At 41.4% G+C, this 27,990-nt stretch overlaps 5 protein-coding genes across 6 annotated transcripts in view; 2 read left to right on the top strand and 3 right to left on the bottom strand.

Moving 5' to 3' along the window:
- Nucleotides 1-502: 502 nt before the first annotated feature.
- kdelr2b (KDEL endoplasmic reticulum protein retention receptor 2b) lies at nucleotides 503-7,528 on the bottom strand. The gene is made up of 5 exons (XM_051416853.1): nucleotides 7,261-7,528; nucleotides 5,535-5,635; nucleotides 5,153-5,311; nucleotides 3,380-3,632; nucleotides 503-1,875 (listed from the first exon to the last, which is right to left on the bottom strand). Exons 1-5 carry the CDS (start codon nucleotides 7,349-7,351, stop codon nucleotides 1,841-1,843), a joined length of 639 nt encoding a protein of 212 aa, XP_051272813.1. The 5' UTR covers nucleotides 7,352-7,528; the 3' UTR covers nucleotides 503-1,840.
- A 542-nt stretch (nucleotides 7,529-8,070) lies between these two features.
- On the bottom strand, nucleotides 8,071-13,417 carry mettl9 (methyltransferase like 9). 2 transcript variants are annotated; one of them, XM_051416834.1, is made up of 6 exons: nucleotides 13,301-13,417; nucleotides 11,484-11,645; nucleotides 10,607-10,797; nucleotides 10,323-10,532; nucleotides 9,994-10,178; nucleotides 8,071-9,901 (listed from the first exon to the last, which is right to left on the bottom strand). In XM_051416834.1, the coding sequence occupies exons 1-6, from the start codon at nucleotides 13,304-13,306 to the stop codon at nucleotides 9,672-9,674; spliced, it is 984 nt and encodes a 327-aa protein (XP_051272794.1). In that variant the 5' UTR covers nucleotides 13,307-13,417; the 3' UTR covers nucleotides 8,071-9,671. The 2 variants fall into 2 exon arrangements, with proteins under 2 accessions (XP_051272794.1, XP_051272792.1); XM_051416832.1 differs by lacking the exon at nucleotides 13,301-13,417 and having other exon boundaries at nucleotides 11,484-11,660.
- Nucleotides 12,018-16,960, top strand: LOC127372873 (zinc finger protein 91-like). Its single transcript, XM_051416775.1, has 7 exons — nucleotides 12,018-12,158; nucleotides 13,345-13,547; nucleotides 13,675-13,767; nucleotides 13,850-13,945; nucleotides 14,042-14,152; nucleotides 14,451-14,574; nucleotides 14,702-16,960. The coding sequence occupies exons 1-7, from the start codon at nucleotides 12,134-12,136 to the stop codon at nucleotides 16,858-16,860; spliced, it is 2,811 nt and encodes a 936-aa protein (XP_051272735.1). The 5' UTR covers nucleotides 12,018-12,133; the 3' UTR covers nucleotides 16,861-16,960.
- A 610-nt stretch (nucleotides 16,961-17,570) lies between these two features.
- On the bottom strand, nucleotides 17,571-22,171 carry wu:fb74b10 (uncharacterized). The gene is made up of 5 exons (XM_051416809.1): nucleotides 21,974-22,171; nucleotides 20,876-21,045; nucleotides 19,459-19,741; nucleotides 18,569-18,738; nucleotides 17,571-18,472 (listed from the first exon to the last, which is right to left on the bottom strand). Exons 1-5 carry the CDS (start codon nucleotides 22,149-22,151, stop codon nucleotides 18,008-18,010), a joined length of 1,266 nt encoding a protein of 421 aa, XP_051272769.1. The 5' UTR covers nucleotides 22,152-22,171; the 3' UTR covers nucleotides 17,571-18,007.
- Nucleotides 22,172-26,410: 4,239 nt separating this feature from the next.
- Nucleotides 26,411-27,990, top strand: part of LOC127372860 (caskin-2-like) — a 57,172-nt gene continuing 55,592 nt past the window's right edge. The window contains 1 exon segment of the mRNA XM_051416735.1: nucleotides 26,411-26,500. The gene's annotated coding sequence lies outside the window, so the exon portion shown is untranslated.

Raw genomic sequence — 27,990 nt, 5'->3', positions numbered from 1 at the left:
CTAGAGGCAGTGTTTAGTTTGTCCGTTCTATGCTACTGTAGAAACGTGGTGATTATAGACTAATGAAAACATACCTATGAATATTATATTACATTTCTGACAGTAAATCTCCTAAATGTTACACACTGGACCTTTAAAAGGGAACTCCACTGATAAATTGCCTCAAGTGATGTCACTTGAGTCATTTTCGGTTGAAGACTACGAGTTTATAAATCTGTTAGTGTGGAAAGAAGCAAGCTTACCAAACATCTGTAGCCCACTCCTCATCTCTGATTGAGGCAAGAGGCCCAATTAGCCACTACTAGCATAACACGGCAGCTGTCAGTGGTTGAGTGGCATGGTGGGTAATGTAGGCAGTTTTGACACACAACATGTGGAATAAAGACCCCAGCTCTGGTTCTTTTAGAAAAAATCTTGTGAGTCCGACAGTGCTGTAGGATTGCAACGCTAAATCAGTGGAGTACTCCTTTAGGCTCATTGTAACCACAGCACCGAGACAAAATATTCCCATAGAGTCTTTATTTGTGGTGGCAACATCATGCAAAATCTCTGGTAAGTAATGAAAAGGAAGCCTGGAATGATCTGCAGTAAAACTTAACTGGAAGCAGATATGTTTGTAGAAGTATTTAAGACTCGGTGTGACAGCGTTCGTAGGATTGTGCTCATCTCAGATGGGGAGATTTAATCCCTGCTGTTAAAATGATGCACAATAGGTGGACAATTCCACGGACTCTGTTTATTGGAAACCAGGAAGAAAGTTAAAAATAAATACATCGGCACCTAAAAAGGAAAAATGAAAGACTTCCATTTCTGTCATGATTATTCACATACAGCACAATACTAGTGAATTCACTGATCTCAAACGTTTAAAAAAGGAGCCATCTGAAATGAATGGGCTGGGCAATGATGTATACTTACAGATGATATACTGTTCTCATTGGCTATTCAAATGAATAAAGCAATTTACAGTGATAAGAATGCACTGGCGTCCTTTTAACCCTTTGCTTGCATTATGTGTTGTTTCCTAATGAGCATTCTGTTCAACATGGAGAAGTAAAATAACACAGAAGCAACCCATGCCTCTCCATTTTGAAGGGATTCTAACAAAAACACACCTCGAGAGTTACGTGCGAGTTCTTTTTTTTTTTTTTTTTAAAGAGAATGTTAAATCACAGCTTCTAAATTTAATTTATATTTTAACAAGGGCTTGGGAAACAAACAAAAAAAAAAGATTCTTTATACATGGGAATGCATAGTGGTCAAAAATAGAAGAGCAAAACATGAATAATTTGACCACCAAACCTACGAGGATTTAACAAATTCCTCCCCAAATTGATTCAGGAAAAACAATGCACATTTATTTCAATTGCAAATAATTACAAACGCTTGAGTCAATAATATCCCACCACAAGAGGTCCGCTTCAATATCATACAGTGCCAAATCAGAGGCAATTTTACATCTTCAGCTCTTATTTACCAATGTGTCAAATCTTCAGGAGTACACATTTTTCTGTAGAAAACTTTTCTCGCTTTTGTTTTTTTTTTTCTTCCTTTATACAGTAATAAAAAAAGTTAAGGCAAGATGCGTCAAACAGAAATCCGAAGGCCATGGACCAGCCTCTGCAGGTGTTCTGATTCCACTGATTCTGGATCAGAAGAAAGTGCAGTCAGCAGCTCCCACTCGCTCTCTGTCTCAGGCATCTTACGCTGGCGGGAGGGGAAGAGGAGGAAAGCGGTGGTGGAGGGTGTGGGGTGGGGGGGCTTGTCAGAGGTGTTCACTACCACTCCTCCTCCCCTTCGATCCCCCTCTATGAGTCTGCGAAACACTCCTCTTTGGCACTTAAGCTGGCAGACTCAACTTCTTTCCTTTCAGTACTGAAACAAGACAGGATGCCTTTATGTTTAACACTGACCATATCACACATTCACATTCACACATGCATTGTTTCATATTACTGCGGGTGGCTTCACTAAAGACTGGCATATTTTCTCACTGCATGCAGATAGATGTGGTTTTATGTGCTGCTTCCAAACTTTTTAAGCTAATGACCTTTTAATGCAAGACAATGCTTTGTCTATGAGCGTTGAGCAAAGAACGTTTTCTTCTCAGACTGTTAAATGTTAATCCAACACTGGAGCCAGCGCAGGATATTTAGAGACACAATCTAAAACTGATGCTTAAACTAGCTTAAAGCTGCTCCTAGTGATTCTTGCAAATACCATTAGGAATACAAATATGACAAAAAGTTATTTCAAGCAAAGTGACCTACTGCAGCTTTAACAACAGCAACAAATGTTTAAGTGAAACAATCTGAATTAAATGGATGAATTAGAAAACATGGTAGTAAATTAAACCTTTACAAAGCTCTTTTGAATTTGGTTTATGTTTCAGATTTCGACCAGGAAAGAGTTTCTAAATTTCTATTCCCATCCTCTGATTAAGTCTGCATCCGTCCAACTGCAGACATAATACCCTGTCCATACTAAAAAAGCGTCCAGAAAGTGTCAGTGATATACATGAGAAAGAGAAGTGCAATGCAAGTATGGTGTGAGAAGTGTATAGTCCATTGTTCCTAAAAAAAACAATGTATAGACTGTTTAGAAGGGTGTGGCAGTGTCTGTATCAGCAGACCCTGCAGCCCTGGATTTTCTTATTCGACTGTGTTCAGGATGTTTCTGGGCGTCAACCTTTGGGCAGCACACAGGCGTCTCTCTCTCTCTCTCTCTGCTCTCCAGTGCTAGCAGAGCGCTAAAACGAATTGTGGAGATCGGTCTATGCGAGACTATGAATGTATACAGGGCTGCAGGTCTGGGTGTCTGTTTGACCGATCAGTGCAGCTTCGGCACAGAATCCAGCAATGTGCACCTTCTCCAGGACTGTGCGGACACTGTGGAGGTGCATTAGACGTAACCGCTGCCAAACAATCTGATAATAATGCTTTATTTCTCTGATCCACTTTGTTCTTCGTAGCGGCGCTTCCTCACTCCCATTCACCCTCTACCCTGTTCTACCATCATTGCTCTCAGTTGAGCCAGCCAGCCAGCCAACTGTGAATGGTGCGTTTACAAACAGCAATGTAAAAATCCTTCATAGTATGTCTTTACATAAAATATTTATTGATGCCTGGTGGGTCTGGAGATATATTAAAAGATTATGATAATGTTTGACTGTGTGTTTTCTGTCTCCAGTTTGAGATTCATCCACAGTAAAACTAGCAAAAGCTGGTTTATTGCTAACTAAGTAACTAATAATTCTATTGATTGCGTAAACCTACATTGATTCTAACTTCTTGATACCCAACCAACTAACAGAGCAAAAGAAAACACTCTCACCGTTTATCTGTTTAATAAAATGAAAGAAATCTGCAGTGGCACTCACCTTTTGTTACATACAAATAGAAGAAGTCGCAGTAGAGGATGGTCTGCACCACCCCAGCGACAATGGCGATCATGTCGAAGAATCCCTCAAAGTAGAACCTCCATATCCAGTTGATGAGGTAGAGGGCTCTGTAGAGTCCCAGGAAGAACAGGTAGTGGGTGGTGATGGTCTCGGCCTCACCAGTCTTGCTGATCATGAAAAGCTGGGGCAAGATGGCCACCGACTCCAAGTAGATGGAGAACGTCCACAGAATCTGGGCCAAACAAAGAGGAAGAGGGAGTGTTGGTGGAAAAATAACAGCAGGTAGGCAAAAAAACACAGTGAGACAGAGTGCCTATGTGTTGTAGGAGCCTCAGTCATTTGGGAAGGGCTTTATGAGCTTGTATGAAGCTGTGTTCACACCTGTACAGAATTCTGCTCTGGATTAGGACTGCTTGACACATGAAATTCCACTTTATCAGTATGACATGGTATAGTTGTGAGCAGATAGTTGGCTGCTACTTAAAAACACATTTAAAAAGGTGCTGTAAGCTAAATCAGCATTTGAGCTAACTTCCTGTCTGTTCTTGCAGTTAGCAGAGCAAGCATAGCTCCCCTAAAAAAAAAAATACAACAGGTCGGGTTGAGCCTTAAAGACACGTGCATAAGCCACAACAGCGGTCTCGAAGTCCAAGTCCTAGTTATAATTCAAGTGTTTCCTAGGTGGGGACTGACACATAAACTAGTACTTATGCAGAGATGTGTTGGTAAATATTGACACCTTCTAAATGCCAATGTGTAACTGATGCAAAGCTGACAGAACCAAGTGACAACATGACTGCAGTCTGCTAGTGTTTGACCTGTTTAGAGTGAAACTATAATAATAGATGACATGGAATACTGTTATGATATTTGACCTGATCAAACTGATGTAAACCAGAAATAAACCATATTTTTCCTCTTACCTGCAGTGCTGTTTATCCATCTAGATTGTTTCGGTGTGAGTCACTGAGTTTAGGAGATATTGGCTGTAGATGTAATGGAACCAGATGGCACTCAGCTTGTGGTGTTCAAAGCTCCAAAAAACACATTTGACTCAAACTCAACAGCAACATCCCTTTCCAGAAATCATGACCCGGTTACTCAAGATGATTCACCGACCTTGTTGTGAGCAGGAACTATTTTCTTCCTACTGAACTACACCTGCCAACCGTAGCTGAACTTAAGCTATCTCAGCGGTGTTAGGTGGGCTAGCTCGGCCGAGGAGGACGCCATTACCGTTTACATCCTGTGCTGTCATGAGCATGAGCCTTTCGTCCGTGAGTAGACGCACGCTCCCTTCTGCGTGGTGATACGTAGAAAGAAAATAGTGCTTTGAGCACCACAAGCCGAGTGCCATCTGGTTCCATTATATTGGAGAGAAGCAGACATCACTATGGCGGATACCTCCAAAACTCAGCAACTCACACCAAAACAATCTAAAGTGACATACAGCACTACAGGGAAGAGAAAATGTGCATTTTTGATCTTGGGGTGAACTGTCCCTTTAATGAAGAATTTAACACTTCTGAAGAGAGAGAGAGAGAGAGAGAGAGAGAGAGAGAGAGAGACACACACACGTGCATATACGGAAGGAGAGAAGTGAAACATAACTACATTAGGTAATGACACATGTAGACCTGTATGACTGGAGTCTCTGACAGCTGTCTGATGTAAACAGAGGTCAAGAGCACCTTCAGAACCATAAGCATTTCTGCTGTTTGAAAGGGGGTGTGTTTGGGCAGTATTTCTGACCTCCAGGGGAGAGAAGTCATGGTTAACCAGGAAAGCCAGGCCGCCGACAGGGACGACCAGGAACTCCACCCTGAATGTGTCGTGGTTCCCGTCGTAAGTGGCCTTGAATTTCAGGTAGATCAGGTACACAGTGGCGTACGCACATCCGATGTAGATGATCTGAAAGACACAGACAACACAGTCAGAAACAGAAACATGAATATTCACTGGTGTGTCATGAATACAATCAAGCAGTAGTGACACATCATGCTGGGCAACGTCAGCCATCAGCAAACAGAGGCGTGTCGACACCGGCGTACTGGTTGAGCCTCAACACTGTGTGCTTAGTGCGCGGGGGAAAAAAAGGCTACAGGATGTGAGAACGAGGAGCAACGTGTTTCACCTTCATTGTGGTGTTGTAGAGAGAGATGAAGGAGGTCAGCAGGTCCAGGTAGCGGGTGGTGAACACTAATGCAAACAGGACCTGACTCTTCCCAGAGATACCTGTGAGGAGACAGCAGAGGACATTCAAACATTTTTACATTCCAGAAATATCTCACTTCTCAGCAATTAAACAGACAGTTGACAGAATGTACTCATATCTAGAGGGCATCTGTCCCTCTGCAGCTATAGCTCACCCTACTACAGGATCCAAAACTGCATTGGTTTATTGTGCTAAAACTTAAAGGAATTGCATTTAAAGCAAACACCAACATCTCTTTCCAAATACAATAACCTACAGTTACTCACAGTAAACCACAGACCTCACACACACACACTGCTCCACAGCTCCCTCTTCTACTTTCTAACAAAATATGCCCACCCACTTTATCTCTTTTTATTCATTCATTCTCCAATGGTAATTTCCTGCAGTTGGCTTGCACAACCTAACTGTACTGTAAGCTATTTTTATATTCTACAATGGAAGTAGCCAACATGCTGGGAGAAACAGACATAATGTTTTTTACAAGGAGAGAAACAACTTAGTGTATAAAATTCAAAGCCAATTTTGCAAGAAAGCCCCAATGATTAAAAATTTGCCGTAGCCGCTTTGCACAGTTTATTAACTTTCTCCTCACACAGCAACTCTCAAACTTGCATGATTTTTTTAAGGGAACCTGTGGATATAGAGGTTACTAGTTCAATGGTGAAATCAGTTGAAACAGACAGTGTGGTCAAAAACATTTGCTTATCTTTGCAGGTTAGAGAGTCCAAACATGTTATTTGCAATACAATGAACCAAATGGAAATCTATGATCGTATGATCAGTGATCACTACGTTATCATTATCCTATCCTTAGCCCAGCACTGGGAGTTATAACACATCAGCTATACAGCTGCAGACGGGTAAACTCTGATACTGATATGCAACTGTTCAGAATCTTAAAGCTTGAACATGATTGACTTGAGTTGTCGGTTTAATCTCAAGCAAACAGCAGTAATGACATAACTCTGATGACCGCCTGTCTTGCAGTGATACAGCCCAGACCTTTGACCCCTGGAAGAGCAGGGAAACACAGCAAAGTTCCATCGTGATAATACAGCAATCCACTCTCCCCATGGCAAATGCAAAGGCATGAATGCACTCACTGACTTTACATCTCCAACTTGTGAGTACTCACTGCTGCCACGTCAGAAAGGTCACACTTGGCTAACGTAGCTAACGTTAACGTACGGGGATAAACAGGTGGGCAGCGTGAGTCGTGGATTTACCACAGTTTCCTCCAACAACTCAAATGACGAGGCCCCAATATGTCAAACTAACAGCTGTGGCCCTCAGGTCCCCTTGTCCCCAACGTTGCGTTACTGCGGGACCCACTGCACTGTCAAGGCTTGTTCACTAGCAAGACAACTGCTGCTAGCCGGACTTTACTTCTCTTTCATTGATTCAGTTTCACGTCGCATATAACGTTAGCCATATTGTCCCAGTGACAGTCTCAGCAATGAACAACTAGCTACTAGCCAGCTAGCTCACGTTAGCCAAGAAGAGGCTAATGAGCTCCAACTACAGAAGTTACACAGTAGAGACCCTTTCCGTCCGGTTCCACTGGAGAATTACAGAACAGGGCACATTTTGTGCAAGTCAGGGGGCTCATGCAACCTGTAAGTAAAGGTGTACGACTACTCACCGGCACAAGACCTGGTTTTCCATATTTTTAGCAGCAGGATGATGATGGCTGCTAGGTGGGAGAGATCGCCGGTTAGCCTGAAAATGTTCATGTTTGTGGGAGCGCCAGCAGAAGCAAAGCGATTAAAGCCTCTATAAAGAGCTCAACTCGTCCCCGGTAACAAGTAATTTATGAGCTGACAGTGCTGAATGACACCGTGATACTAGAATAGAATGATTCTGGCTTCAGAAGATGGGAAAATGGCGAGCAAAGCGCGACGTGGCTTGGGGACGTGGCCAAGACAACGGTATCCAATGCAAGACGGGAAACGGCCGGACGCTCAGCCAATCAGAACAGCGAGATGCTTAATTTGCATAAATTATACTATACGAATGCTGCCTTCAAGCTCTGTGGATAAGATCGGAAATCCGACTTTCTTCTTTCAGCTTCTAGTTGCCATGTACAAGGAAATGTACCAGGAACTTCAACCCAGCTATGTAGAGAAAATACTTCACACGTCACATGAACAGAGTAATACTTTCATCCAACTAAAACATAACTCATGGTTTATCACAAACGTGTAGAAATGCTTTGTCAGGGAACCACTAGTTTACTTCCGACTCATTGGTTTGTGGTTTATTTTGCAAATGTTTCATTTGTATAGCAAAAGAAACTCCTATCAGCAGCAGGAAACACTCACAGAATACACACCATCGAGTTTTTCCAGTTGCAAGTTGGGTTGAGCTCCATTGAAGTTCTTATATAAGATAACCTCAACTCATTACACATGACATACATTCATTTATTCTATCACCTGAGAAGTGCAGAAAATAATGTATATTTTTTTTTATTCTGGAACCCAGATTATACTCTCAATACACTCAATACAAATATTGCATTTGTTGTGGCACATTTTGAATAGTCCGTTGTGCAGTACATTGACATGAGACCATGTAACTTTAGAAAGTACAAATAACGCAACCTTCCTCTTACAAATAAAAAGTTGAATTCAAAAACAATAAAACGCACACTTCCTTAATTCAATGCACGGGGGAGTTTTGAGGCTACAGCCGTACTTGGTCTGGTATGCCCAGCAGCATACGGTGGCTAATGTTAGAAAACCGTAGCTAGATATTGCCGAGTATCAGTTTGGCAGCTTTATGGCTTTTTCTCTACTCAGTTAAACTATGTTTTAGCATTAAAGCTGCACTAATCAGTGTTTTTCAGTTTAACAATGGCTCAAATAGACGAACACACTGGAGATAAAGTTAGCAACTAGCATGTGAACGTAGGGCAGAATGTTAGCAGCAAAAGAGCCAGACATTTTTCTCAGGATTTGAAGACAGGCTGCAAGAAACACGGCTCCACATTAATGCTAATGTTGCTCCTGCTTCTGTTTGCTAACAAGTTTGCCGTAACAACTTCATTGCATGATATGTCTAGTATGTTTTCAGCTTGCTACGCTGCCCCCTAGTGGCACAAATATCAATAAATGCAGCTTTAAACATTCTTCAATAATAAACTTTAAACATGAATCAATAAAAGTCACTTGTAGCCGTTGTTTCACATAAGTTTCATAGGCTAGCTTTAAGAAGGCCTCGTATTACTTTTATCATCACTGATAACAGATTTTCTTTTAAATTAAAAGGTGCTGTAAGTGAAATTCGCATTTTGGCTGACTTTTTGTTCGTTCTTGCAGTTAGCAGTGCCCTCCCTCCTGCCAACGTCACCACACGGAAATTCTGCTGCCTGCCCTTTAGGACCGCCTCTTTGTGGAGTTCTCTCTCTTGATTGGATGAAGTGGGAACAGGTGATAGAAAATATATTCTCCATTTCCTGCAGAAAGTAGGGACTGGGAGACCCATGATACTGACTGGACACAGTGATGGCTGTCGGAATGTGGAGCTATTTAACACTTATTGTAACAAAAGAATATCACTGATAGCACCTTTAAAATACAACAACCCCAATTCAGAGGGATTAAATCAAGTGTGTGCGTACACTGGTGCTTTGCATTAGGCACAGAACAAATTACAAATTCAACAAAAAAATCAACCATGATTTCTCCCACTGATATTACAGAATGATCAAACTAACAGTAAACATTCCCCACAAACAACAGACTACATAACAAACACCTACAACATGGTGATATGTCTTAGAAGATTTGATCTTCAGTGGAGTTTCAATACAGGCAAACTGCTATCCAGTTATTTTTTGCTTAAAAAGTAGGAGGTATCACGCACAATGGCTGGTAAATGTAGGAACTACAGTACCTGAGCTTCACACCTGACTCACCACTTCTAAACAAGTCAGAAATACTGTGTTTTATGAATGAAGCTTATGAGAATTGCATTAAAATCCTGCCCGGAGTAAACAAACAAGACACAGTAAAATATGGGCCTCCGACAGTCCCATGATGCATTTGGTATTCAGTGTGCAGGCTCTGAACTATCCTCTGAGGCCTTGAGAACAAAAACTGCATCATCGAGAACGTAGTAATCGTTATACATGTCCCCTTCACAGAGGTATGGCAACCGGGTCACAGCCTCCACTTCAAACCCCGCCCTTCGGAAAACCTCATTGGACAGTTCGGTTACTTGTTCCTCCCATGTTTTTCCTTTTACTTTCAGGTGTTCTTTGGGACGCTGCCATCTTCCTCCTAAGAACAAAAACAGACAGAATGTTTTTATTTGGATCACAGAGGAAGTTTAAAATGAAATCATGTAAAGTATGGCAGTATGCCCGACTGACCGATTTCCACGTAAGGCTGGAAGGGAAGCACCGCAGCCAGGATGAGTCTCCCGGTGTTGGGAACCAGCGATCGCTGGATGTCCCGCAGGAGGTGCAGAGGATCGTCACAGCGGTCCAGCAGGTTCAGACAGCTGACTACATCGTACTGGAAACCAGTCTGCTGCCACTCATCTATCCCTAGCACCCTGAGCATGACAGAACACAAGATTTTCAGACGGTAATACGTTACTTTTAAGCTGCTAGAAATGATCATTTTTGCAGTCTGCCTGTTTTGTACATTGCATACCATCATTTCTCACATTGTAAATCCAGCATAATACATTTCTCACTTGTAATTCCTCCTTTGAAGATGCCATTTCATCGGTAATGAGACCTCAGTTGCATAGACCTCTCTGAAATGGGCCCCCATCACCTCTGTGACGCCTCCATCCCCAGCTCCGAGGTCCAGTAGCCTCTCAGCCCTCCACTCTGGGCCGATCCGGAGCAGCTGCTGGAACTGCTCCGCGGAAAACACAAACATGGAGCCCCGACCCAGAAACCTGAGACAGGGAACACGTCAGAGGGAGATACGCTACAGGCGAGACGGAGACAGATATGTCTCTGCACTACTCACCCGTTGATGGAAGTGCGGGAGACCAGAGGGCCGAGGACCGTTGATACGAAAGAGTGGTAGAGCTGGGTGAACAGCCAGCCAGACTTCTCCACGCTCCGCTTGAGAAAAGCCTTGGTGCCAGAGTCCAGATGGCTTTGGACGAACAGGGGTTGCACTGATTCTCCGAGCAGGTCAGGACAGCACTGGTACCACTGGAGCCACAGCCAAGAAGGAAAGGGTAAAGAACGGTTAAAATTAAAGAGAGTTGAAGAACCTTTTACAGCAGGAAACCTGGATTGGATCCTCAGCACCTTGTACCTTTAAAACTACTGTTAATATGTACACATGGCATGAAAGCTGTACTTGATATATTTAGGCTATTCTACCCTTTCTTGCAGTTTTCAAAGACATGGCTATGATTGAATGTCAGTTTATTAATTTATTTATTTATTATCTGTGAGTATCTGTAGCCCTGAAACTCTTCAAATGAGCTGTCCTTTAATGGTGGTTTTACCAGGACTGCATTATGACTGGAAAAATCTGGGATTTGTTTATCAGAAGTCCATTCATCCAGGGTTCATGTTCAAATGAGACTCAACTCAACTAAAATGTGTTAAAATTACAGAAGAACTCTCAAAACAGCTAATAGACACAACTACCCGAAGGTGTTAAATAAATATTAATAATAATAAAGCCGGGCAGTGATCAACCCCTCTCTGTTTGCCAAAGTCCATTTAAAAATGAGACTAATCTAACTTCTGTAGCTTGCTAATTGGAGACGGTGCACACATATGAGTCTAGTCCTCACCTGTGCATTGACTGCGGTTAGTGTCTCAAAACGGCCCACAAGTTCATCTACAGGACTGATAATGATTCATAACGGATTCAGAATTCATACCTCTTGCGTCTCAGCCGCGGCCGCTTCGTTCTCGCTCACCATGTTCACAAACAGGGACCGGACGAGTGGACTCCGGACGTACTTCCCCGTCCACATCCTCCTGACGGAGAGCAGAAAGGCGATGTAGCCCAGCACCCACGCTACAAAAACCAGTGTCCTCAGCTGTAGATGACACATAATGACAACAACCCTGAGTAGGAAAGCGGAAGGACAGACAGCGGTTGCGGTCGCGGACAGACTGGCCAGTGGCTAGCACTGAGGGGTCCGTTAATATGAGATGATGATAAAGAAGAAGCTAATGGCAGCCAATTGTAAACCAACACGCCAGTGCATGTCTCCAGTTCCAACACAACAAACAAACCAACCTGAGGGTGCGGCGGGTTTAAGAAAGCCAGCTGCTATTTATTCGCCATCTTAGTATTGTGAATCCATTGTCTTTTATTTTCTTACAGCTGGTGTTTGCCCTGTGTGCTCTCTGCCCATTATAACAACACAATTTGACATCCGCATTGTGTGCGCTTCCTGAGTTACCGCTAAATGTGTCCGCGGAATTGTCCAAATGCTTCTCCGCTGCTTGGCGTGAACGGCAACTTCGTCGTTTGTTTATTGCCATTTATTTTGCCGAGGAGAGTAACTGGTGAAGCCGAAACATGCCCCACATTTCTCAGAAGACAGGTAGCACTTTTGTTTCACCGAAATTATTCTTTTTTTTTTATATATATATCGTGTGACATCATCGCTGTGGCCTCGTTCCATAACCTCTCAAACATCCCGCAGACTTTACATTGCGTGGGAAATGTTCAATGTTTTATAGCCCACGTGTATCGTATTCAACGAAAAACCTAACATTTAAACGATGTATTACATAATGTCTCTTCCCGGGTTGAGTGCATGGGTCAGTTGTTGCTATTAGCTTTGGTTTTGTGTTGCGCAGGCCTGTGGCAGGACGCTGTTACGGTTCGCTCTAACGTCACCCAGCGTTCTAGAGCTGATTTAAACATGACATGCCGAACTCTGTTCTGAATCCGTCAAATTAAGGCATCATTGCATTTTTGAGATATATACGACCCTTGAGATAAAACTACAGGACTGTCTACAACGGCTCTACAATTCGGCATGCATATTGAGATTAACAAGATCTATTTTAAGAAAAAGTCTGATTTGTGTCATTTGGAGGATTTTCTTCCACATTACATTGAAGGCTGTAGCAAGCTTTTGAGTTTCTACCAAACAAAAATAAATTGCTGTTGGTGATGTATCTGCCAAAATCTAATACTCATACCAAAATGACCAAATGATGCTTGACATTGGGTGTTACATTGGGTGTTAAAATATCACAATTTTGAATGTTATTTTCTACATTATCTGCACATAAAAGACTGGTCTCAGAAAGACCTCCCTCTCTTAATACTAGTGTATAGACCTTTTTCACAGCAGCCATTTTCACATGAAAGTAGGGTAAACACAGTGTTACAAACAATACCAGTTTAACCTCAGTTTCATAATTAGTATCATTGATAACACCTGTGTTTACTCTGCTATGGTAGGTTGCTGTGAAGAATTCTCCTGCTTGCCTATTTATCAAAGCTTGTTTTTCCTGGATGGTCAGTGAACTTTGCAGCCAACAGATTTTGTTTTGAAATGAGAACCAAAAATCGGGAAACAACCCGTTTTCTATTTTTTGTCTTGCAAATAAAAAACTGAAAAGGACCCATTTTCCATTTTGAAAAAGGAGCCGTTTTCTGTTCATTTCAAAACTAAAATCCTGCAAAGTACATTGACCCTGGATCACCAAGTGATTTTCTTTTCTATATTACCTGCATCACTACTCTGTAAACGACTCAGGTTTCTCATTATCTAGAGCCCCCTCTGCCCCTGTCCTGTGTGCGCCTCCTGGTCCCACCACTTCGGCTGGTCTCTGCAGCAATCTGGGAAACTGTCCAGCAGAAAGTTGTGGCCAATTACGGGCTGCTGGATGACTTTGTGACAGCAGTCACAGAGATTGTCCCGGAGCTTCTTAATCGGAGACAGAGGTGTTTGCTGAGCCTTGGCCTCCGTGTCCAGGTACTGTATGAGGAAGCAGGAATATTGAGCTATTAAGTGCAGTATTTCATTGACACTACAACTTAAAATGCTGGCTCTTCATGTAAGGCTGAAATTTGCCACAGTTAAAATTTTTTCTTGGTTTTAGCTGACACTGGAGTTGTGTCGCCCAGAGCAGACAATAGACCTTGAGACAATTCAGCCACATCTGGATATAGTCACTTCGCTATGGAACACAGAGGTACATTTATCTTTATTTCATGCACTGTGTGGTTCCAAATAATTGGCAGCCAGAACTTAATAACCTTTGCCCTTTATCACAGATAAGTGATTCAGGGGATGGATCGTCATCATCTAACCTGCTTGGTCTTATTCACACGCTAATTAAAGACCAGGAGGAGAGGCAGCACTTCTTCCAGGTCTGTATCTGTGGTTGTTTGAAGCTTTTAGATATTTGTATCTTTTCTGCTGAAAACTTTAATCAATGTTCACTGAGATCTTTCGCTTAATTTCAGGAGGTTTTCCCAGCAAGATTTGGAGACAAATACTCTAAAGATATAAAGATGCTTGTGGAAATCTTCCTCTTGCAACTTGACAAGTTACTCACTGTACCTAATCTTAAACAAGTAAGTGAAAACATTTTGAGACCTAAAAGTTATGACGTTGATCATTTTACTGGTGGAAAACTGAATTTTGTGTTATTTGGCTAACTCTACACTCCAATCGTACTAGGACTTGAGTAAAAATAGATTTTTTTTGTAGTCTGCCAGTTAGGGTAACCATATTGTGACTCCAGCTCTGTTTATAACGTAGATGACATGAGACTGATATCAATTTTCTCATTTCACTCTTGGAAAGAAAACAAGCAAGCATATTTCCCAAAACGTTCAACTATTCCATTGATATGATCTTTCTCATGAGCAGGTTGCCTGTATGCTCAGCGATGAACCTTCAGTTCTGTCCGAATGCGTGAAGTGTTTCTGTCAATCCCAGGAACTTAAATCTCTTCTGGAATATCAGAAAGATCTGAGGCAACTAAATGAAAATGGTAAGCATGCTGTACACTCATGATGGAAAACCGACATAATGATGTTACAGATTTACGGTACACTATTATATCAGTGAAGGCACCGGGCTGTTTATCTAATGGTAACTGTATGTATTTAAATTTTCAGATAACCCAACAGTTGGTGCCAGCATTCGTTCAGCTCTCTGTCTGCCACCTTTGACAACAGTCTTGACAGAACAAGAACAAACACCACTAGAAGCGAATGTGTTAACTGATTACATGGATGCATTCAACAAAGAACTGACAGTGGAGACTGCTATGCTGGGGAAAAGTGCAGATTATGTTAAGACAGAGAGTGACGAACCAAAAAGCAGAGAAGCAGAAACCAGTTTGAAGAATCAGTCCTTCAATAACAGGGAAGGAGTAGAGGATGAGATCTCATACTCTGTTCCAAATGTTGGGTCTTTGGATGGGGATAAGATGAGTGTAGACTCATGTGCCGTTGAGGTCCAGGTAGGTTATAATGTTGAAATTCCTGCTGAGGAAACTGTTACCACAGACAATAAGCCTTTTATTGAAGACTCAGCTACGGATATCAGAGAGGACAAGCAAGTTAAGGCATTAGTCAGACCCACAGATGACAGTGATTACAAAGTCATGAGCGCTAGTGAGACCAAAAACCACTCAAAAGAAGAGAGCAAGGAGGTCAGTACCAGTACAATAATTGATGAAGAAGTGAAAAACATCAATGTATCTAATGTAGTGCTGTCACCTGTACTGTATGCACCTGTTGTGATCGCATCCCAAAGACCGGTCAGACAGTATCGAGGTATGAAGATGAAAAACGCTTCAATAACGCCCAAATATGAGCAGTCAAAGAGGGGTCCTCGAGTTCCGTCAACCAGCAAGACTTGTCCCACATGTGGTAAGACATACAGTCGTGCGTCAGATATGAGAAGGCATCAGAGGACCCACACAGGAGAGCGGCCTTTCCAATGTTCGCAGTGTAAAAAATGCTTTCAGTTCCAGTACGACCTGAAGAGACACAAGTTAAATGTGTGTCGAATCACTGTGCCACAGCCTCAGAACTGGTCCTCTGAGGTACTTGAAGACAAAAACACTCAAGATCCAAAGAAGGGGGAGGTTGGTGGCCAGCTCCAAACTCTACCGTTGGCTGTTAGGACTCATGAAAAGGAATGTCTAGCCAATCAGAAACAAGCAGAGGTTCATTCTGGAAAGGTAGTCCCTCTTCCTACTGAGCAAGATCTCAAACCATTCAGCAGCAAAGTCCAGTTAGGAGACATAAAGGAGCAAAGCCCCAAACCTCATCAGGACAATCGGAGAGACAAGAAATCAAAGGGTATTAAGTCGAAAAAAACACATAAACGCAACCCTGCTGATACTTCACTGTATTGTGTGGAATGCAACAGGTCATTCCCAGACACGGCAAGACTTAAAACGCATAATCTGAGACACAAGCCTCGTCCGTGCACTAAGTGTGGTGAGAGTTTCAAAGATTTCATAGACCTCAACCAGCACTATGTTGAAGTCCATGATTTCAGGGGACCTTTTCCCTGCACCTTGTGTGAACGAACTTACACGGATCTAAGAGGTCTGATCAGGCACGAGAGGTTCCACACAGGCGAGCTCCCTTTTAAATGCCCCAAGTGCCCCAAAGCGTTCAGTTACGCATCTGCCCTAACGCTGCATGACCGAACTCATACAAAAGAGGCTCCATTCCTCTGCTGGGATTGCGGGAAGGGCTGCAAGTCCAACGCCGCCCTCAGAATCCACAGATTGTGTTGTCACAGCAGTGCCAAGGACAAGCGCTTCTGCTGTGAGCACTGCGGGAAAGCTTACGCGCTTAAAAGAAGCTTGGACCTCCACGTGGCGAAACTACACACCGGCGTGCGCTACCCGTGCTCCCACTGCGGCAAACTGTTCCGAAGTGCGAGCTCGTTGACGAGACACGATCTGACCCACACGGAGGAAAGACCATACTCGTGCAGTGAATGCGGCAAGAGTTTTAGATCGGCGTCGGAACTGAAGATACACACTCGCTATCACACCGGGGAGAGGCCATTCAAGTGTCAAGAATGTGGCAAGGGGTTTGTGCAGTCTTATTACCTCACTGCACACATGAGGATGCATACAGGGGAAAAGCCGTATAAATGTCTGACATGTGACAAATATTTTAAAACCACAGGTATATTGAAGCGGCACCAAATAACCCACACAGGAGAGAAACCCCACAAATGTTCAGTCTGTGAAATGGCCTTCAGTCGGCCAGAGCTTGTTAAAGCTCATATGAAGAAATTTCATTAAATCTGTGAAACTGGTTTGTATTATGTTTTGTTTTTTTCATAAGTAACCCAAATCTTTCACATGATCCATAAAATAAAATATTACTGGAAGAAATCTCAAATGTGCCTTTCGATTTATGGTATTGTTATGGTATTTATCAGCATTGTTTGTGTTTGTCTCTGCATTGTTAAAGGTGCAGTGTGTAACATTTAAGAGGATCTATTGGCAGAAATGGAATATAATATTCAGAGGTATGTTCTCATTAGTGTATAGTCTCATAAGTGTTTTTTCGTTTTTATCTACAAAGGGAGTGAGTCCTCTTTTACAGAGTCTGCGATGTTAGAAAAGACATACTTGCTCTATATAGGGGCTTTCCCGTGTTTTCTGGCCACCATAGTTTCTCCTGCACAATTGGAACATCCTTAAATCAATTTTTTTACAATATCAGTGTTGGGCAATAACAAATTACACATTACATGTTACAGTAATGTGATTACTTTTCAGTAATGAGAAATTTGAAGATCAGTAATCCCTGTACAGTAACAAATCCCAGTAATGTTGTTATAAGACAATTTGAGGATTGGCTTGTTTGCTTACCAGGAGTTTGATGAAGGGTAATCATTTTGGTCTGCTGGTGGTTAGTTGACAGACTGGTCCGATTTGTGTTAGCTTAACACAGGAGCTGAAGAAGCAGGGAAGCAGCTAGCCTTTACCAAAATGAAAGAGAAATGCACCACCCAATCGTCTTTTATTGACCAGGTAGTCGCTAACCATGTCTGTCTGCTGTTTGCTGCTGAGCAGGTAGTGTGGTTCAGTAGTGTTCTTTCAGTAAAAACGATGCCATGACAACAGGGAGAGTGAACCAAAACAGTAAAGTTGCAGCCGGACAGCTTCACAATGAGCTGAAACTCACTATAAAGCTCCATAAGGCTGTGGGGACTTATCACTACAGTCATTTTATGCATTGTTATTGTAAAAATATCCACTATAGCTGCTTTAATATTTAATTTAACAAAGAAAATTGAGAGTTTCAGTTCAACTTTGTGTAATGTAATGTAATGTAATGTAACTATCTGATTTCAGACTCAGGAAATTAAACTGGACGCACAACTTAGAAAATGAACAAAATCTCTGAACTCCACCTGATATTTACATTCAGAGACTACAGTTATAGAGTGACTACGGTTATAGAGTGGGATTCTTCCTTTGGTATGAGCTGGGGTTGGTATGAGACTGGGTCAGTTACATGCTCAGAGTCAAGCGCATCATACAGTATAGTCATTATTTCTCTTTTGACCCTGTTCCTCAGCACCGGGTTCCGTATCCTCTTCAGTTCCATTGCGACGGTGACGCCAAAAGAGTCCTCGCAGTCTCTCTCCGGTTGTCTGCTGGTCTCCTGAATAACATCGACCATGTGCTGCAACAACGCAACTTTCTGCCTCTCCGTGTCGTTTCTGTTTTGGGTTTTTGGCTGTTTTCTGGCGGGCTGAGGGGGGAGAGGTGACACAGAGGAACTCTCGGTGGGTGAAGGTGACGCCGCACCATCAAAGTCCTGGGACGGCGCAGTGTTCTCTGGCTCGCTGTTGCTGCTGTCCTGCTGTGTCATCAGCGCCTCTTTTATCGACTGGCCAAGCTGTAACACAGAATAGGTGTAAATATGATATGTAGAGCAGATGTGTGGGTTTTTTTAAACACCAGTTATCAGGGCTTATGTTAATGTAACACTCACATTGTCTTCAGAAGAGCGATGGCTGATATATTTTTTGAGGAATTCACAGGATTTCAGGATCCTCCTCTGCCTTAATGTCAGCGGCCTCTTCTTCTTCCCAGAACCCCGCGGTTTCACCAGTTTGGAATACTGAGTTCGTAGCGTGCTGGCCCTCGTCTTCACATCCTCAACTGCAAAGCGCCAAAAAATTTAACACGTAACATATCTTACAAAGAAAGCAGCCACCCTGACATTAAAGCTGCACTTTATTCAATAGCAATGGATTAAAGGGACGCTGTGGAGTCTTCAAATTCTGTTTACATTCGGTCACTAAAACACATGGTGTGTATCTTGGAGGTCTAACAAACGTTTAAAGCAGATTATTTGGAAATTCATTGTCATTTTATCATTGACAACCCCATTCTGTTTATTTAGTTTTAGTTGACAAAAAGTCACAGCTATTTTAGAATAGATTTAGTCACTGAAAACTGTTGACATTCTAGTCATCAGACTATACTGATACAACTGTTTTTGCATGTTTCGGGGCCACTGTACTTTCTTCCAAGAAGCAAGACGAGGAGTTCCTTTCTTTGTTTTTGTGAAAAAAGAAAACGGGGTGTGCAACCGATTTTCTGATTTGATTTCCTATCAGTCTGGACTGTTGTTGTATTAACAAGTAATCAGAAGACTTCCACCGTGTGCTTTAAGAAATGACAATGGGCATTATTCAATATTTTTAGATATTTTATAGACTAGCAGAACAATCCATGAATTAAGAAATAATCCACGTCAGCTGATTTAGAAATAATAATTAATTGCAGCTGTAAACAATATCAACAATTTATAACTATTTCTGATGAATCTTATGGCAACATTTTCCCACCACATACAAAGCAGGGGGAAGCACTTACCTGGAAGTTCCAGAGCAGTAGCGATTTCAGACCATTTCTTTTCCCTCTCGATCCTGTCGTAAAATCTGTCTCCGGTCAGGTTGTACAGACATTCATGCTGCTGCCACAGCTCTAAAAAGCGGTCCTCCTTCTCCACGGACCAGGTGGTCCTAACAGCAGCAGCATTCTCTGCAGGTGAGCGGGACCTGCCGGAATCCAGGTCCGGGGAAAAGGCTGTGTTGTCTGGCTCGCTGTCGTCGCTGTCCTGTTGTGTAGTCAGCATGTCTTTTGGGGATTGGTCGAGCTGTGACACAGATTGTGTGTAAGGTCAGACCTCTGTATAGTCAGGTCATTGGACTTTTCAAAATAATTGTCTATCAACCACACGTGAAGGCCTCACAACTTTGTTTGATATTATTTTAGTTTGATATTTTGGGGAATGCATTCTTCTTGCCATGTCTCTACACATGTATGAAGCTACTGCAGGCAGCTGGTTAGCTTAGCCCTGCATAAAGACTGGAAGCAGGGGAAACAGCTCATCTTATGCAGCTTTATACTTCTACTCCACTACATCTCAGAGGCAAATATTGTACTTTTTACTCCATTACATTTGTAAGCTTTAGAGCTGCTTCACAGCTATTTCTGATAAATTGAAGGATTAAGTGTTCCTTAATGGGTTGAAAAAGTTCTCTTAAAAAGGACCACTGTGTAAGATTTAGTGGCATTTAGTAGTGAAGATAGTTTCATTCCCACACTCTTCCCATTGAAAGAGTGCATACAATGGGGGCTGAGCCAGTTATGAAGTTTGTACAGAATAAATTCAACCTTTGTGGATTATATTGATGCCGAATTGACGAGAGGACTGTTGACAAACGATGCGCTTAAGCTTGTGTTTCTAGATCTACGTGTTATTATGGACAGATGAGGAATTGTTCAAATGTTATATTTCTTAAAGAGAGTTTGGCGCAGGAAGCTTTTAATTTCATTCCAAATGCTCATTTTTTTTAACGTTTTCTTATCACTACAGAAACACTGGGTAACTGCTAAAGACGTTAACTGCTGTTTGATTAATGGTTTAATAGTGTGTGTATTGATTACTAATACTTATTGTAGTCAGTTCCTAACGACAGTGTTCTGTAAATGGTTGACCTTTGGTGTTTTTAAACTACTTACCTATGTGTAGGATTTAGTGGCATCTAGCTGTGAAGTTGCAGATCACAACTAACTGAACACCACTCGCGTCTGTATTTGATGACCTGGGAATGAGAACGGGCTGTGTGAAGTGTGTAGGAGAAACTACGGTGGCTGTGAAACTCAAGAAAAACGCGAAAGGGCCCCTGTCTAGAGCCAGTGTTTGCTTTCTCTGCGCTACTGTAGGAACAACAGCTTTAACATAACAAGTCACTCACCAGCAGCCTGTGCAACTACTAACACTCACGTTGCTGTCAGTGGAGCGAGAGATGACATGTTTTTCTAGGAACTTCAGGGACGTGAGGATCCTCTTCTGTCTGGGTGTCAGGGCTTTATTCTTCCTCCCGCTGCGCAGAGGCTTCAGCAGTCTGGAGTACTGAGTTCGTAGAGAGACTGCCCTCACCTTCACCTCCTCCACTGCAACCAAGACCAACAACCTCTCTGTCAGTGTCCTGTTACAGCCATAAGAACCTCACACACACAGACAGACAGACAAACGCACAGACAGACACACAGACAGACAGACAGACACACAAACACACCGACAGACACACACACACACACACCGACAGACACACAAACACACCGACAGACAGACACACACAGACAGACACACAGACAGACAGACACACAGACAGACAGACACACAGACAGACACGCAGACACACAGACACACAGACAGACACACAAACACACAGACACACAGACAGACACACAAACACACAGACAGACACACAAACACACAGACAGACAGACACACAGACACACAGACACACAGACACACACACACACACACACACAGACAGACACACAGACAGACACACAGACAGACACACAAACAGACAGACAGACAGACAGACACACAAACACGCAGACAGACAGACACACAGACACACCGACAGACACACAAACACACAGACAGACACACAGACAGACAGGCACACAGACACACAAACACACAAACACACAGACACACAGACAGACAGACAGACAGACAGAAAGACACAGAGACAGACAGACAGAGAGAGACAGACAGACAGACAAACAAACAAACAAACAAAACAAACAAACAAACAAAACACACACACACACACACACACACACACACACACACACACACACACACACACACACACACACACACACACACACACACACACTCACACACACTCACACACACACACACACACACACACACACACACACACACACACTCACACACACACACTCACACACACTCACACACACTCTCACACACACACTCACACACACTCTCACACACACACACACACACACACACACACACACACACACACACACACTCTGAGGTGTGTCTATCACGCACCGGGTAGGTCCAGAGAAACGGCTATTTCCTCCCAGCACCTCTCCTTCTCGGCTTTATTGTGATAGGTATCCGAAGACACGTTGTACAGACACTCGTACTGCTGCCACCAGTCCACAAGCAAGTCCTCCATGTCCTCAGACCATTTCGTTCGAGAAGTACAAACACCGTTCACCGCCATGTTTAAAAATCCCGTTCTTCTTCTTCTTCTTCTTTTTGATTTGATTGGCGGCTGGCATCCAGCTTATAGGTGCATTGCCGCCACCTACCGGACTGGAGTGTGGTACATTAGATGACAGATAAAGAAGGAAAAGTAAATATAAAAAAAAATAATAATATAAAATAAAAACATAAAAAACAAACGAACAAAAAAAACAATAAATAAATAATAATAATATATATATATAAATTTATATTAAATCCTATCCATTAACCCTGTTTTCCTCAAGTACTTGTTCACATATCTCCTAATGCTTTCTAAGCCTTGCAACATGTTCCCTACCCTGAAGCTCACTTTTTCCTTTTGCATTGCTGCTTTAAGTTCTTTCCTCTCTTTCTCATATCCCTTGCATTCCATGAGAACATGCTGCACAGACTCAGGATGGTCACACAATCTACATTTACCAGTAGGATGTTTTCCAATTCTGTATAATGTGCTATAAAGCTCTGTGTGCCCTAACCTGAGACGGGTAATGACCGCCTCCTCCTTCCTGCCTCCTTTCCCCACCTGTTTTTGTATATTGTAAAAGTGTCTTCCTGTCTCATTTATGTCCCAATATTCCAGCCAAACTTTTTGCATTTGTGTTTTAATGATGGTCTTTCCTTCTGCTTTCCCTATTGGTATATTATTCACTGTTTGTAACCTGAGTGTTTGTTTAGCGAGTATGTCTGCATCCTCACGTGAGCAGGAACCCATATAAAACAGACTGTCCTCCCTGTGTTATAAAGGCCGTATAACATTTGATGTATTTCCATGAATAGATCTTGCCTGCATGACTTCATGGTTTTGATACTGCTAAGTGCTGCCCAACTATTACAAAAAAAAGTACAAAAATAAACAATAAACAATTCTTGCACTTTTCATAGTACATACACTTCGCAAGTGTAAAAAGAATGCCAGGTGAACATCATCCAACATTAGTGCAAGCCAACTCATAATAACAACATGCACATTAGTGCTTCAATACAATAAATTCGGAGCAATTGAAAGAAAATTTAAAAAAAACATCTCAAAATAAATAGTCAAAAATAAAATATACATAAAATAGAATAAACATTGCTTTCATATGGGGGATTCAAGTCAATTTTAACTATCCATTTCAGTGGGAAAATTCTTTAAGTTATCATATAATTTTTGTGCCTTAATTTCTGTTAGAAGTTTTAAAGATTTCATGTACAATTTAAATTCATTCATGAAGACAATAAATTTGGGTGATGACTTCATACCTCTGTTCTTGTGGATGAAAAATTTGGCTAGACAAAAGATTACATTGCAACAGAGTTCATCATTTTTGTTTTGCAAGATTATACCGAAAGTGACATCATCTCTAGAGATAACAGCTGGAAATACTATTTTTTGTTTGATCCAATTGTGAATGTTAACCCAGAATGTTTGTATTATATCACATGAGAAGAAGATATGGTCCATGGTTTCAATGTCATTTTCACAGAATGTGCATAAATTGTCACCGATATTAAAGCGTAGTCTAAGTAATTCTTTAGAAGGATAAATGTTGTTCATAATTTTAAAGTGTGTTTCTTTCATTTTGGGGGGTATAGGAAATTTTAGGTACATTGTTCTTAGTTTATCAACTGATTTATTATCAAATGTATGTAGGATATTATTTTTGTTTTGTCTACCAGGGAACAATGTTTCAGTGAGGCAGTTTCTTATAAAATGATTGTTACATTTTTTGTCCATGATTAAAATCCCCTGTATTGACAATGGGCCCAGTTGTGGTATTATAGGTTGGTGGGCCAATATATTTTTTGTTAGAAATATAAATCCACGGGGAAGTGCTTTTTGTAATTTAATAAAGTCTGATTTGGAAGGGTTGAATTTATGTTTAATGCAAAATTATTGATAATCTAAGAGATTACCATTGGCATCCATTAGTCAACCACAGACCATATATTACTCCCATACCAATCCTGATAATATAATGATTTATTTCAGTATAAAACATATCTATTATTCCAAAGCATAGTAGTGTGAGGTGAAAAGTTATGCACATATAGCATTTTCCAATATAATAGAATTTGTTTATGAAACTCTGACAATGGTATAGGTAATTTATCGATGTTGAAGTTTTCAAAAGTTTATTTTAGTGAGGTAAAACAGCTGAAAATCATATCTAACATACTGCAGCCTATTTTCAACATCTTTTATAAATAATTTTAAAAGTAGTTTCATTAATGAGGATGTAAAAAAAACCTCTGACTGTAAAACAAGGGTGGATGTTAAATGATTCAAGAGAAGTTCACTGGTACACTTTGAGTACATTTCAAAATTAGAGCTGTAACAATTAGTGGATTAACTAATCAATTTGTTATCAAGTAAAATTAATTTCTAAGTATTTTGATAGTCCGTTGTTCGTTTGGAGAATTTTTTAAGACAATTTCTGAATTCAACTTTTCAAATGTGAATATATTCTGGTTTCTTTAGTCCTCTATAACAGTAAACTGAATATGTTTGGGTTGTGGACAAAAGACATTTGAGGATATCACCATTTTCTGACCTTTCCTAGACCAAACAACTATTCCATTAGTTGAGAAAATGAATGACTTCATTGATTAATCGATAATGAAAATGTTAGCCCTAGCCCTATTTTAAATGAGTATTTAATGCACACAATATATTGAATGAACCAACTAACTCTGCTGTCATTTCTGACACTGCCACTCCCTCCTGACCTGCAGTAACCCCTGTTCCTGCCATTCCCCATCACCTGACTGCCCCACCCTTCTACTCACATATTCCCGCCTCCCCCATCAGCCCTGCTGTACAGTATACCGGCCCATTTGCACCCGTCTCCTGTCAGATCATCTCATGTGTTCCTCACTAAGCAGCTATTTTGCCTGTCTGCTTGTTACCTGCCTGCATGACTTGCTGCTGAAATCTGCGACTCATGCCTTTTTGCCTAATCCCTGCCTGCTTAAATCTGCCTTCTCCTGACTCCTGTTTTTTGACAAGTAAAATCTGTCTCTGTGTCGTGCTTTTGGGTCCAAACCTGCCTTTACTGAGTAATTTAAGTCTCATACAAACTGCAAAGAAATAGGAGGTTTTGATCTGAATTATTTTGTCATCTAATAAGTCTCTTTTATGTTAACATAGAGGTCTATTTATAGACTATAAATTGTACCAAAATCATCCTGGCAAGTTTAGAAAAAAAGAGAATGAACAAAATTCCCCTGAGCCTGGATTATAAAAAAGAAGATTATAAAATCTATATAATTCTAAACCAGATGAAAAGTTTTGTACAATAATGCCCCCTGGAGATGCTGTGTAATATTTTTTTGTCCAAATGCACAGTTTATTCAATACTTGTTGGCTTATGCATCAAAATACACAAACACAGCAATGCACAGTTTCTTATCTTTATTTATTTATATTTTTAAAGTATTTTTTGTGTGTGATTGTTGTGTGATTTGTATATTTTATGCACCACTGCACCAAGACGAATTCCTCGTATGTGTAAAAACCTACCTGGCAATAAATCTGATCCAGATTCTGAAGAGTCTTGAACTTGATGAGGACTAATGTCAATACCAGTTATAACCAGCAGATGTCGCACACAACCACAGGGTGTCCACTGAGTCTTCCACAATATCTCCAGGGGTCCTTGATGGGGCTCCATGGGGTCCCATGCAGGGAACAAGCAACTGTTTTTGTGTAATGTTGGCTAGAAGTGGTCTACATTAGAAATAATGCAGGCGACAATTACAGGTTTCATTCTCTGCTCTCAACTAAACAGTTACATTTGAGTCTCTGAAGGTAAATTAAACTAAAAGGAGGTGTCAGGGGTTGACTAATGAAAGGCCTAATTTATTTATTTATTATTTTTTTTAAAACTGAATTTGTGTTGTACTCTGTCAGCGGGATCCCGCTTAACCAGGAATATAACTATAAAGTTAGTCGGAGTTGAGAAGACTACTAGATGCTGTACTGGCACAAGTTATGTAATAGAGCCTTCAAAATAAAAACATAAATAAGTGGCGGGCAGAGCTACAGAAAGGTTGCAGCTCAGTAGTTTCACAAATTGACGGTAAAACTTCCTGTATATACAAAACTTGCTAACACTCAGCTGCAAAGCATATTCTTAACAAGTAGAAAGACAACCAAAGTTTGAATATATGTTGTTCTTTAGTTAACAAGAGCTTTACTTTGAAAGTGACTACCGGAAATTGAATACATTTGAGTCAGTCACTTGACGCTGGCTCCTCCGGCGTCTCGTGCTGTCCAGCGCTGTTCCCACAGTAACTCTCCGGTGAGTGTGTCCGCTACCACCTGCAGTTCACCGTCTACAACAGGTGAGAACAGCCCGCTCTTTCTAAACTTCTTTACTCGGGAAAAGCTAACTGAAACGACCTCAGTTTAGACAAACAATGCCGCGTTGTGGATGGAAAGACGAGTGTTTTTGGACTTTTCGTGACCGGGAGTCGAACACCTTGACAGTTGAGAGTGACAAGTTAGCAAACGAGGAGAGGCTAAACGTACGGAGGATTTAGCGTTATACGGTGAGTGGCAGGGCGGGCAAACCTTAATGGATGTGACCGAAAACACTGTCTGACTGCTTGGATTTAAAAACCAGCTCTCTTCAGGCTGGATATACCGGCTGCTGTTTCCAGACCTAATCCCAGTTCTCCAGGGGAAACTATCCCAGCGCTGTCAAAAATCTACCATTCCTGTTATGTGACTTTCTAAACTAACAGTGGCAGCTTTTAACGAACCGTTAGTGTTTTCTGGTAAATTCAGCATATAACGTTACACCATACAAAACCTTACTGAAATAAAATCTCAACTTTAGCAACTATTCCATCTCTTTCGTTAGCATCAGTCGGTGTATTTTGGTGGAAGACGTTTGAATAAATAGCATGGGAACCAGTTAGGAAACTTGAGGTGTTACTGGGATGTTACTACAGATTTATGGATTTGATGTATGCCGAATGTACAAGCAATGGCAATGAACTCTTGAATTTGCTATAATTGGTATAAAGTTTTGCGTATAAGCAAGGTGGGATTAAATTGACAGAATTGAGACAGGAGTTTGGTCTGAAATTGTCTGCATGTGGTTGTGATGAGAGTTTACAAAGAAATAAGTGCTTCAAAACATACTATCAAGCTTTTTAACAATTATGAAGACTTGAAATCCTATTTTTAAGAAATCAGAACACTTACAGTAAATTGAGATGCTTTTGCTCTCATTATTGTGAATATTTTACAACAGAACATGAGGCTGAGGGGTTCATCATTGGCTTCCTTACATGTGCGCCACCTGCCACTCAAGATTTCATAAGAAACTCACCCATAGTCACCAAACTCCATTTAACTACTGCTCTATCCACTGACATTTAGGCTAACAAGTCCATTTCAGACTCCTTGTTTACATTCTGGCTCGTGTCAGTGAGGGGCTAGGCAGTTGTTTACTGCCTGGCAAGGTGCCTGGCTAGTTTTAGATCATGTGTCAGTGCTCAGATATGCATTGGCATTTGCTGCTGGGCTACCCTGCTGCATGATCACCTAGTAGTCCGGAGGAATAACCAAACTGTCAGTCTAACAGCCCCGAATAAGCTGGCAGACAGTTTTTGACTTGATAAGTGTACCCAGGATACAGCATCGCAGGGCTGCACAATGTGGGGGAAAAACATATTGTGATTATTTTGACAGATATTGTGATATGATTCATGATTAGTTGGAATGATTATTTTTGCGTCACAAGTTCCACTGAAAGTTTCATTTTCACTGTTTACTTACATCTGGAGAAGAAGCTTTTTATGCCAGACAATCTCTGCAGCACTAC

The sequence above is a fragment of the Dicentrarchus labrax genome, unplaced genomic scaffold (assembly GCF_905237075.1).
Source record: "Dicentrarchus labrax unplaced genomic scaffold, dlabrax2021, whole genome shotgun sequence".
Classification (NCBI taxonomy): Eukaryota; Metazoa; Chordata; class Actinopteri; family Moronidae; genus Dicentrarchus; species Dicentrarchus labrax.
The sequence above is the reverse complement of the archived record's forward strand: the minus strand, read 5'-3'. Positions and strand labels throughout refer to the sequence as shown.

Coding starts and splice junctions, on each gene's coding strand:
- kdelr2b (XM_051416853.1), bottom strand. CDS start 7,351: ATGAACATTTTCAGGCTAACCGGCGATCTCTCCCACCTAGCAGCCATC. Junction 5,312..5,534: donor TCTACAACACCACAATGAAG/GTGAAACACGTT, acceptor TGTGTCTTTCAG/ATCATCTACATCGGATGTGC. Junction 1,876..3,379: donor CTATTTGTATGTAACAAAAG/GTGAGTGCCACT, acceptor GTCTTGTTTCAG/TACTGAAAGGAAAGAAGTTG.
- mettl9 (XM_051416832.1), bottom strand. CDS start 11,660: ATGTGTCATCTACAGCTGAGGACACTGGTTTTTGTAGCGTGGGTGCTG. Junction 10,533..10,606: donor TCCCGCACTTCCATCAACGG/GTGAGTAGTGCA, acceptor TCCCTGTCTCAG/GTTTCTGGGTCGGGGCTCCA. Junction 9,902..9,993: donor CCAGCCTTACGTGGAAATCG/GTCAGTCGGGCA, acceptor TTTTGTTCTTAG/GAGGAAGATGGCAGCGTCCC.
- LOC127372873 (XM_051416775.1), top strand. CDS start 12,134: ATGCCCCACATTTCTCAGAAGACAG. Junction 12,159..13,344: donor CCACATTTCTCAGAAGACAG/GTAGCACTTTTG, acceptor CTCATTATCTAG/AGCCCCCTCTGCCCCTGTCC. Junction 13,946..14,041: donor AGAGGCAGCACTTCTTCCAG/GTCTGTATCTGT, acceptor GCTTAATTTCAG/GAGGTTTTCCCAGCAAGATT.
- wu:fb74b10 (XM_051416809.1), bottom strand. CDS start 22,151: ATGGCGGTGAACGGTGTTTGTACTTCTCGAACGAAATGGTCTGAGGAC. Junction 21,046..21,973: donor CGTTTCTCTGGACCTACCCG/GTGCGTGATAGA, acceptor TCTTGGTTGCAG/TGGAGGAGGTGAAGGTGAGG. Junction 18,739..19,458: donor TACTGCTCTGGAACTTCCAG/GTAAGTGCTTCC, acceptor GGCGCTTTGCAG/TTGAGGATGTGAAGACGAGG.